This window comes from Amblyomma maculatum, chromosome 11 (assembly GCF_055883805.1).
Source record: "Amblyomma maculatum isolate TAMU_Amacu chromosome 11, ASM5588380v1, whole genome shotgun sequence".
NCBI classification, from domain to species: domain Eukaryota; kingdom Metazoa; phylum Arthropoda; class Arachnida; order Ixodida; family Ixodidae; genus Amblyomma; species Amblyomma maculatum.
Genome location: NC_139354.1, coordinates 37,747,079 through 37,758,284, shown reverse-complemented (window position 1 = coordinate 37,758,284; position 11,206 = coordinate 37,747,079). Strand labels below are relative to the sequence as shown.

General features: G+C 50.5%; 1 protein-coding gene across 1 annotated transcript; it reads right to left on the bottom strand.

Annotated features, from left to right (window-relative positions):
- Nucleotides 1-117: 117 nt before the first annotated feature.
- Nucleotides 118-4,631, bottom strand: LOC146173534 (uncharacterized). Its single transcript, XM_084583471.1, has 2 exons — nt 4,062-4,631; nt 118-2,688 (listed from the first exon to the last, which is right to left on the bottom strand). The coding sequence occupies exons 1-2, from the start codon at nt 4,219-4,221 to the stop codon at nt 1,748-1,750; spliced, it is 1,101 nt and encodes a 366-aa protein (XP_084439597.1). The 5' UTR covers nt 4,222-4,631; the 3' UTR covers nt 118-1,747.
- Nucleotides 4,632-11,206: the final 6,575 nt, after the last annotated feature.

Here is an 11,206-nt window from a genome sequence, read left to right as displayed (position 1 = left end):
CTCCTCTTTCCTCATGGCGTGGTTGAGATGAGGTGGCCATAAGCGATCGACTATTTCAGCGGCTTACATTTTCACAATAAAATAGATAGCAAATTGGTTCGGAAAGGCGTGGTATCCGTCATACTTCTCGGTGGCTACCTGAACCGCGCCGGAAGCGAGAAAAGTAGGAGTGAAAGAAGAAACAGGTGCTGTATAGCGCTTCGGACTAGCATCGACCACCTGGAAACGCCCACGGATATTGTTAATTATTCTCGATCTAAAAACATGCCGATGTGGTCGTGGTACGATATACCCCGTCCTCGAGCTCAACAGTCGATATCTCATAATTACCAAGCCAAGCGCCCTTTGGTTTACATCCTAAGCGGTGCAGCAGCTCCGACACCACCAGCAGTCACGAAGGTGCACGCTTTGGGTGGCAGCGACAGAGCGCGGACGCTCGTGCATCGAGATCCGATGGCAGCGTCGTGAACGAGAAATCACGGGATGTTGTTGCGATCTGTAGGAAGAAGGATGGGAAAATTGCACGGGCCTGCTACTAGCTCTGCAGGTGAGCCACCTCCGGCCGCTGCCTCGTACGGACAGAGGAGAAAATAGAGAATATGCGCGACGGAACAGCCGTCCGACAGTTGGGAACCACCGGCATGCTTTCACGATTGATTTATAGGAAGGGAAAGGCGCGGTAACTCTCACTTGCTTTCTGTGGACACCTCAACCACGCCGTAAGGGAAGGGAGGAAGGTGAGAGTGAAAGTGGAAAGAGGAGCCGTAGTGGAGAGCTACGCAGTTATTTCGACCACCTGGGGACTATGCACCGCAGATACCAGAGAAGGCAAGATGGTGATATGGCCGGGCATTGATTGGCCAGCGGGTTGTGTGGCGTCACGAACAATATGATGATGATGATAACACAGCAAGGAATGAACTGCGCCAGCACTCGAGAAACAGACACGCGGCGCCTCGGGAGCTCTTGCACAGCATACGAGATAGGCGAATGAGAATCTGCAATGCCCGCAATGGGTGCTAGAGACGAAAGCCATTAACTATATCGCATATGTCGGTGGGTCCCTCGATCATTTCGAGTGCATGGCGTCTGCACGCGCGTCCTCGAGTTCTTTCTCCATTCAGAAGTGAAAGTTTATGCAAAGGCCGGTTGGCAATTGCGAAGCTTTACAAATGTTTTCCATCGTGTAATTCGATTGAAAGCGTCCAGACCACATAGAACACGTCGGTGTGCAACACGCCAGAAACTTTAATTGCACAGAAAAAAAAAAAAGAAACTATATACAGACACGAGATAGTTCACTGTCAAGCAACAACAAAAACACCAATGTTCACAAACCCGTACTTGCCGCGCTGAACACGTCTGGTGTGCAACACGCCAGAAACTAATTGCACAGAAAAAAAAAAAGAAACTATATACAGACACGAGATAGTTCACTGTCAAGCAACAACAAAAACACCAATGTTCACAAACCCGTACTTGCCGCTCTGAGGCGTGGCTTTCCTACGCGTCGTCAACCTACGAGCCAAGCATCCCGGCGTCTCCCGACATAGCCCCGTCACGGCCACCTCCTGGGTTTCAGGCGTCGAGAATGGAAGGGGCTATCTGGAATGTCACTATGCGCTATATCAAGGAACAAGAAAAAAAAAAAAAACCTTGAGCGTTCATAGGAGTGACAATCGTTTTACGGGAGATGACGGAAACTAAAAATAAAGCTTGTGAGTGTCCCGAGTTTTCCGCATTCTTCTCAAACGTCTCCATGTTTGCAGCGCAGTGGCTTCGCTCTCCCGTGACCCAGCTTCGCCAACCTACGAGCTAGGCTGGCTTGCTCTTCTCGTGTACTTTGCAAGGGGGCGACTGCAGGCCGCCGCGGCGCTGGACGCTCTTGCTGTTTATGGTCCGGTTGCACAGAGCTGCTGGGCACGAATGGCGGCTCGTCGTTGGCCACCGTTCGGGGCCGAACGGAGTAGCTGGGCCCGGTTTGATCTAGAGGGATGCTTCTTGTCAGCTGATTAGTTGCTGCATGTGCTGTGGGCACGGGTGGCGGCGCAGGAGGTGCGTCGTTGGCCACCGTTCGGGGCCGGACGGAGTAGCTGGGCCCGGTTTGATCTAGAGGGATGCTTCTTGTCAGCTGATTAGTTGCTGTATGTGCTGTGGGCACGGGTGGCGGCGCAGGAGGTGCGTCGTTGGCCACCGTTCGGGGCCGGACGGAGTAGCTGGGCCCGGTTTGATCTAGAGGGATGCTTCTTGTCAGCTGATTAGTTGCTGTATGTGCTGTGGGCACGGGTGGCGGCGCAGGAGGTGCGTCGTTGGCCACCGTTCGGGGCCGGACGGAGTAGCTGGGCCCGGTTTGATCTAGAGGGATGCTTCTTGTCAGCTGATTAGTTGCTGCATGTGTGCAGCTTCTGGGCACGGGTGGCGGCGCAGGAGGTGGAGAAGGTGGGTCTTCGGGCACGGGACCTGTTGACATCATGGGTTCAGGCCGATGAGGGCATATTTTTTCGTGATTCTTCAAATCCCAGTAATACACGAAGTGTGAAGCCGAGTAAGGGCATGGGACCTTTTCGGGCTGGTTCTTACGGCACTTAGAAATGTGGATACTCAAACGACTGTGTCGGCACTTGTGTAGGGGGTTCAGCGGACATGTAACAATTGGGTCTTCATCCCCTGCTCCAAATGTGGCCATTTCTGTAAAACAAAGAAGGATTGCGTGGTTTACAAAACAGACTCCGAGTAATTAAATACGGAAGTTGCAGTTAATTAGCACCGCAGCTACGTAGAACAGATATTTGGGCGGAAGCTACGTTGAGACTAAGGCATACAGTTACATTTTCAAAGTTCAACATGCAATTTCCTTTATGTGGTACGATCTTATTCACATAAAACTGCTCATACCTTATTTCTGAGACTCGCCAGTAGCTCTTACTCATATTTCAAATATTTTAACTCATATTCCAATTATTTTAACACCCCGCCGGGGTGGCGCAGTGGTTACGACGCTCGACTACTGTTCCCAAGGACGCGGGATCGAATCCCGGCCTCGGCGGCAGCTTTTCGGTGGAGGCGAAAAGCAAGGCGTCCGTGTGCTGTGCGATGTCAGTGCACGCTAAAGAACCCCAGGTGGTCGAAATTTCCGGAGTCCTCCACTACGGCGTCTCTCATAGCCTGAGTTGCTTTGGGACGTTAAACCCCACAAACCAACCAACCAACCAATTATTTTAACTGCGCTATGAATACAATTTTGTAGGCTGTATTGCAAACAGCTGCTAATACAGGAATTATATCAATACTGCGTTATATGTCGAACACGCAAGTGTTCATATTAATACACTGGAAACGGTTTCTAGTGCTGGCCCCGCCGGGGTGCCGTAGTGGTTACGGCGCTCGACTACTGTTCCCAAGGAAGCGGGATCGAATCCCGACCTCGGCGGCTGCGTTTCGATGAAGGCGAAAAGCAAGGCGCCCATGTGCTGTGCGATGTCAGTGCACGGTAAAGAACCTCAGGTGGTCGAAATTTCCGGAGTCCTCCACTACGGCGTCTCTCATAGCCTGAGTCGCTTTGGGACGTTAAACCCCACAAACCAAACCAAAGCCTCGTTTTCAAGATACGGGAGAAAACATGAGCCAATGAACGAGCCGTCCATTTTTTGCATTATATGTCGCGACCTATACTTATGGACAATTCAGTTACAAAAGTAATGAGTTTAATATAGCGCAGTTCAACTAGATTAGGAAATAAGGCAGAAGTACTGCACAACGAACTTTAGCAATAGAAAGGCAAGGGCCTCAATTTCGTTCATCGGCGTTCTCACCGGCGTTCTCATCGGCGCATAAATGTTCGCTGCAGAAACATGAGTTTAATATAGCGCAGTTCAACTAGATTAGGAAATAAGGCAGAAGTACTGCACAACGAACTTTAACAATAGAAAGGCAAGGGCCTCAATTTCGTTCACCGGCGTTCTCACCGGCGCATAAATGTTCGCTGCAGAAACATTCAGCAAGCGAACTACGCTCCATACATGTTTATTAACTCAGCAAGCGATGTAATTCAAACAACTTACGATTGGAAGGCCACACACTTCTCGAAAACCACCCGTGTTCGCTGCACCGTGTTCGCTGCACCGTGTCCGCTGCACCGTGTAAACGCTTCGCACGCTGCGCGTCGTCTGCGAGCGTCGTCTGCGAGCGTTCGCGCGTTTCGGCAACCGACTTCTGCGCCATCTAGGGGTCGTATTTTTATTGAATGTGATATTTGCTCTTAAAATTTCCAGCAAAGGTGACAATTCTTGGTAAATCTTTTTTTCACCACATTGTAAGGGCTGTCTTTTTTTTTCTCCCTTCGTAAAAAACAAAAAACAAAAAACAAACAAACAAATTCCGGGTGTTTCACGATTTTACAACTGGTGAAGGGTGCTGTAATGGAAGCTGGGCTGCTCTAGTAGCCATTGTCCATGCTATTGTCCTAGTGGCGTGAACGGAGAGAGCTTATTCACGTGACGTCATTGCAGCTTTACTGGCAACCATGGCACGCACAACGCAGATTGATTTATAGACCAACACCGTGTTTACAAACAAAGGGGGCGCTCGAGGCGTCGCAGCCGACTGGGGGTGAAAAATAGGGTTAGCGCCCATAGGAATACATGGAACCGAAATATTTCTAAGCAGTTTTCTCATTTCACGGGGTACCGGTGATGTCGTTATTCGGTACAAAGCAACTATGAACATCCTAGAACAGATCATCAAAATATGGAGTCTCAATATCGAGGCGAAGTATTTTTAAAACCCCGAGAAACATGTTGGGGTGCGAATTGGGAGGGCGACCCGTAGAAATACATGTATACACAACCTACCGGAACATTTTTCTCATTTCGCAGAGCATCAGAAGTGGTGGCCGGTCGTTAAACGTTGACCTTTGAAGAAGTGTGTGATAAAGTATGGTGCGTCATTACGGAGGCAGTCTACTTTTAAAACTCCCCGAATAACCTGTGTTATGAATCCAGACACCGCCAAAAGGCAAGCTGGGTGTAGCGAATCGCGCAGTTTTGCTTACAGTTTGATATGCTGCCGCATAGGGTAAGTAAGCTTGATAATACTGTCGCTCCAGTGATACGTGCTAGACAGAATTACATTTAAATAGCAGTTGTCAACCGCCATACGACAATATGAACCGAACGAGATTCGCGCATTGCAGCAGACGACAGCGTAGCTGACGATACCCACCGCGGCTGCCTCCAGCTCCGGAGCGTCTGCTAGCGACAGCGGGTGGTGCATGGCCGCCTGCAACTGTGCGCGGTCGGTTAAATCGTGCTGTGAGCGGTCCCGCATGTCGTCAGACTTGCATTACTTGCAAGAGAATGTAGTGTGTCATGCAACATGACGTCGTGGCGTCGTACAAGATGTTCACCAAAAAATGAGAAGGGTTCAACGCTGCTGAATCGAACAAAATGTTGCGGTAAATTGTGTTTACATGTATTTCTATGGGTCGCCCTATCAACTCGCACCACGATACGTTTTGCGGTGTAAAAGTACTTCGCCTCGGTAATGAGATTTCACACTTTCACGATCTATTCCACGGCGTTAATGGTTGCTCTGTACCGAATAACGACATCATAGATGACCCGTGAAATTAGAAAACTGCTTTGGAATATTTCGCTTCCATGTATTCCTACGGGCGCTAAGCCTGTTTTTCACCCCAAGTCGGACCACGCTGGCGAGAGAAGAGCCACCGCATCGTCCTTACGTCACAGATCGGTGTTGGTCGCCAGCGTGGTCCGACTGGGGGTGAAAAATAGGCTTAGCGCCCATAGGAATACATGGAAGCGAAATATTCCAAAGCAGTTTTCTAATTTCACGGGTCATCTGTGATTTCGTTATTCTGTACGGAGCAACCATGAACGTCCTGGAATAGATCGTGAAAGTGTGAAATCTCATCACCGAGGCGAAGTATTTTTAAAACACCGCAAAACGCATCGTGGTGCGAGTTGATAGGGCGACCCATAGAAATACATGTAAACACAACTTACCGCAACATATTGTTCGATTCAGCAGCGTTGAACCCTTCTCATTTTTTGGTGAACATCTTGTACGACGCCACGACGTTATGTTGCATGACACACTACATTCTCTTGCAAGTAATGCAAGTCTGACGACATGCGGGACCGCTCACAGCACGATTTAACCGACCGCGCACAGTTGCAGGCGGCCATGCACAACACCGCCGGTGATGTTGCCATGCACCACCCGCTGTCGCTAGCAGACGCTCCGGAGCTGGAGGCAGCCGCGGTGGGTATCGTCAGCTCCGCTGTCGTCTGCTGCAATGTGCGAATCTCGTTCGGTTCATATTGTCGTATGGCGTTTGACATTGGTTTGACAACTGCTTTTTAAATGTAATTCTGGCTAGCACGTATCACTGGAGCGACAGTATTATCAAGCTTATTTACCCTATGCGGCAGCATATCAAACTGTAAGCAAAACTGCGCGATCAGCTTGCCTTTTGGCGGTGTCTTGATTCATAACGCAGGTTATTCGACAAGTTTTAAAAGTAGACTGCCTCCGTAATGAGGCACCATACTTTATCACATACTTCTTCAAAGCGCTGGTCAACGTTTAACGACCAGCCACCACTTCTGATGCTCTGCGAAATGAGAAAAATGCTCCAGTAAGTTGTGTTTACATGTATTTCTACGGGTCGCCCTCCCAACTCGCACCCAACATGTTTTGCGGGGTTTTAAAAATACTTCGCCTCGATAATGAGACACCATATTTCGATGATCTGTTCTAGGATGTTCATAGTTGCTTTGTACCGAATAACATCACAGGTGCCCCATGAAATGAGAAAACTGCTTAGAAATATTTCGGTTCCATGCATTCCTGTGGCCGCTAACCCTATTTTTCACCCCCAGTCGGCTGCGGCGCCGCGAGCGCCCCCTTTGTTTGTAAACACGGTGTTGGTCGATAGGAAGGGAAAGGCGCGGTAACTGTCTCACTTGTTTTCTGTGGACACCTCAACCGCGCCGTAAGGTAAGGGAGGAAGGTGGGAGTGAAAGTGGAAAGAGAGAAAGAGGAGCCGTAGTGGAGGGCTACGAAGTAATTTCGACCACCTGGGTATCTTTAACGTGCGCTGACATCGCACAGTACACGGACGCCTCTTTGTTTCGCCTCCATCGAAACGCAACCGCCGAGGTCGGGTCCGAACTCGAGTTGATTGCTTGAATAACTTTATTTGATTAGGGTATTCTTCGCGGTTGCTCCTTTTGTAGAGCCTTCAGCACTGGTTGGTGTCCTTATTCCAGGGCTCCACTTGCTTCCGCCGCCCGTAGAGCACGCTGTATCAGACCTCGTTGGTCTTCACAGCGGTCGCTGGCCAGCATTGCATCCCACTGCTCCGTTGTTGTTGTTATGAACTTTATTTTTCCACCGATGTGGGAGGCCCCCTACTCCCCGCCCCCGGCACGCAGGCCTATGGGACGGAGGCCGGGGCCTCCGCGACTAAAGACAGGCGAAGTGACAGTGTTTCTTCGCGGCTTCAGCCGCCAGGCGGACAGCTTGCTACTGGTTGGCGGGGGACTCGCTCCGCAGTAGCAGTTCCCAGGCTTCTCTACTATTTATGTTTTCCTTGGCGCCAGGGGAATCAAGGCATTGCCAGATTATGTGATCCAGAGTACCCCTTTCTCCGCAGGTTTCGCATTTATCATCCGCCTTTTCCTCCACTTGCGTGTGGAAAAGCCAGACGGGACTTGGGAAATTCCCAGCTTGCAGGCGCCGCCAAGCGACGGCCTCCTTGTTAGTTAGCGTTCGGTCCGGTGGTGGCAGGGACATTCTGCTAAGTCTGTAGTGTTCTAAAATTTCCTTATAAGTTTGCAGCCTCTCGTCCATCCCATCGCAATCAGGCGGCTCTACGGCTGCCCGGAAGTAGAGAGCTCGGGCTAGCTCGTGCGCCGCCTCGTTGCCGGGGACGGACTCGTCCGCGGGGGTCCAAATAATTCGAATCTTTCTTTCAAGTTTTCCTTTCTCTAAAATTTTGGCTGCCTCCGTCGAGACCCTCCTTTTTCCAAAGTTCCAGACAGCTGTTTTGCTGCCACTAATGACTATGCTGGCTTCCGTTCCAACGCAAGCGAGTGCTATTGCAACTTCTTCAGCCGTGTCTACATTTCGGCTTCTAACGGACGCGGCGGCGGCGGGCACGCCGCGGCCGTTGACGACCACAGCCACCGCCGCCCCCGACTTCCCGCTAGCCGCGTCTACGTAGGCGACCTTCCCCGGCTTCATTTTCCCTGCTTTCTTTGCGAGCGTCTCGGCCCTCTTTTGTCTCCTCTCCTTGTTGTACGTAGGGTGCATTTTTTTAGGTAGGGGGGCACTATTATATATTCGCGACACTCTCGTGGAATGTCTACTTTGTGGCTTGTTCCTCTATCTGACTGCAGTCCCACCCAGCCGAGGATGGTTCTGCCCGTGGTGGTTCTGCTTAATCTTTCTAGTTGCGCCATGCGCACAGCCTCCGCTAGTTCCGTCCAATTGTTGTGCACCCCCATTTCGAGGAGGCGTTCAGTCGAGGTCGAGATGGGTAGTCCCAGAGCCCTCTTCGCGCATCGTCTGATGAGTGCGTCTATTCTCTGCTTTTCGTCTGATCTAATGTTTAGGAATGGTGTGGCGTAACATATGCGGCTAGTGATGTAAGCCTGCATTAGTTTCAGGAGGCTTCGTTCCTTAAGGCCCCGACCCTTTAGTACGATTCTCCAGAACAGACCCGAGACTTGCGTGGCGTACGCGTTCAGTTTCTTTACCGTTGTATCGTTGTACCCATCTGCTTGTAGAAACAGCCCCAAGGTCCTAATTTGTTCGACTTTTGGCACTATTTGGCCGTCTACTGTTACGCCGATGTTTATCTGGCGTTTACACCTGAGCGCCTTCGGGTTGTAGATAAACAGTTCCGATTTTTGTGGAGAGCACGAGAGGCCCCTTTCGGCCGCGTAGGACACCACGGTGTCAGCCGCCGCTTGCAAGCGCTCCTCGATGCTCGCGTCACTCCCCTGGGTAACCCACAGGTTGACGTCATCCGCGTACATGCTGAATTTCAAGTTTTCCACTTTCCTCAGTTCTGCCGGGAGGTTTCGCATGGCAACATTAAAGAGGAACGGGGACAGCACCGAACCCTGTGGCGTACCCCTGCTTCCTAGTTTGACGGTGGAGGATTCAATGTCCTGAAACTTTATCTTTATCGTTCTACCCGACAGGAAGTCTTTTACGTAGTCGTACGTTTTCTTTCCGACCCCCAATTCTTGGAGACCAGAAAGAATTGCCGCGTGTTTTACGTTATCGAACGCCTTTGTCAGGTCTAGACCTAGTAGTACCCTCGCGTCCCTGGTTTCGCTTTCTATGATATCGTGTCTCAAGCGGAGCATTACGTCCTGTGTGCACAGGCCGGGCCGGAACCCAACCATTTCGTGCGACCACAGGTCGTTAAGCTCCATGAAACGCGTTAGTCGCGTTTGGACTACCCGCTCCATCAATTTCCCTATACAGGATGTTAGAGAGATTGTTCGTAAGTTCTCTAGTTTAGGGGGTTTGCCTGGCTTCGGTATCAAAATTACGTTTGCCGTCTTCCACTGTTGTGGGAGGCGGCCTCTGTCCCATACGATTCTCATGTATTTGGTGAGCGCGCGGATGGAATTATCGTCCAAATTTCGGAGAACCTTGTTTGTGATTCCGTCTGGGCCGGGAGCCGATTTTGTTTTTAGGCCTAATATTTCGGCGCGAACCTCCGCCTCCGTGATCGGCGCGTCTAGGGCCTCGTTTAAGGGCCCTTCGTAATCCGGCAGGAGTAAGGTTTGTGTGTCGCCTACGTACATATTAATTAGTTTCGCCATGAGTTGCGCGTCCGTGCCCTCGAACGCGTGTCTGGCTTTCGTCAGTCTTATGCCCGATTGAGTTTTCGAATTGTCAGGATCAAGTAGGTGTCTGAGTAGGCTCCACGTATTAGCAAGGCTCATGTTTCCTTCCATCTCGTCACACCTACTACACCAGTTTTGTTCGCAAAGTTTTACTGCGTAATCTTCAATCTCTTTGTTATATCTTGCTATCCTTCGCCTAAGGTTCCTGTTCCATCTTTGCGACCGGAGACGCCTCTCCATGCCGCATTTTGCTTCCCACATATGGAGTTTGCTGTCAACCGTCACCGGCGCATCGTCCTCCCGTAGGGTCGTGGTTGCTTTCTCTACTTGTTTCTTAAGCGTCTCTGCCCATTGCTCTATGTTTTGGTTTTCATCCCCCGATTCGCAGTTTTCTCTGATTTGCCTAAACCTGTCCCAATCGGTGATTTTGGGTTTTTTGAGGCGACGCGTTTTGACGCCCTTGCTGAGGGTGAGAGCCAGAACAAAGTGGTCGCTGCCAAAATTTTGAGCTGTGTTTTTCCAGACTGCGTCTCCCGTGTTTTTTCCTAGGGTAAGGTCCGGGGTGGTGTCTGCACAGACGCTGTTACCCATCCTGGACGGACAGCTAGGGTCCGTCAGCAGGGTGAGGCCGAGCTCATGTATGTCCTCCCACAGTTGCCTACCCTTGGGGTCGTGTCTATTGTAGCCCCATTCTTGGTGGGCGGCATTGAAGTCTCCTAGAATTATAATATTGCTTCCTGCTGTTTTGATCGCTTTGCGGAAGAGGGCGCGGAAACGTACCTTTCTCTGCTTGGGGGTGCTGTACACATTTAAGATGAAGAGACTAGCCTCTTCCTTGCGACCAGTGATAATTTTTATTAATACAGCTTCGATGTCTCGCGAGTTGACCTCATGCTCGACTACCGCTATGTGTCTTTTAACTAGCGTGGAGACGCGGGATTTTTCTCCCCGGTCACCGTGGAACGCCTGATATCCCGATAATTTTGGTAGACCTTTTCCTGTTTCCTGAAGGGCTATAGCTAAAGGTTTTTCTGCGCTCTGCTCTAAGTGCTGTTGCAAGAGCGCTCGCTTTCGTTGGAAGCCGCGGCAGTTCCACTGCCACACCAGAGAGTCTTCATTTTTACTGCGCCTGTCCATTTTGTTGAATTTGGGTCACAGTCTTTTCTAATGTAGTTAGCCTCTCGGTGAAGGCGTTCTGCATCGCGGTGAATTGCGTCTGCATTTGATTTACCGCACCCATTAATTGGGTGAGGAGGGTCTCGATTCTTTCAAATCTTGCTTCGTATTTAGCGTCCAGTCTCCTTTCTAATGCCACC

Bases quoted from the DNA above. Each gene is read 5' to 3' on its own strand.
- LOC146173534 (XM_084583471.1), bottom strand. From the start codon at position 4,221: ATGGCGCAGAAGTCGGTTGCCGAAACGCGCGAACGCTCGCAGACGACG. The intron at 2,689-4,061 runs GTAAGTTGTTTG...TTTGTTTTACAG, and splicing joins AAGTGTGTGGCCTTCCAATC to AAATGGCCACATTTGGAGCA.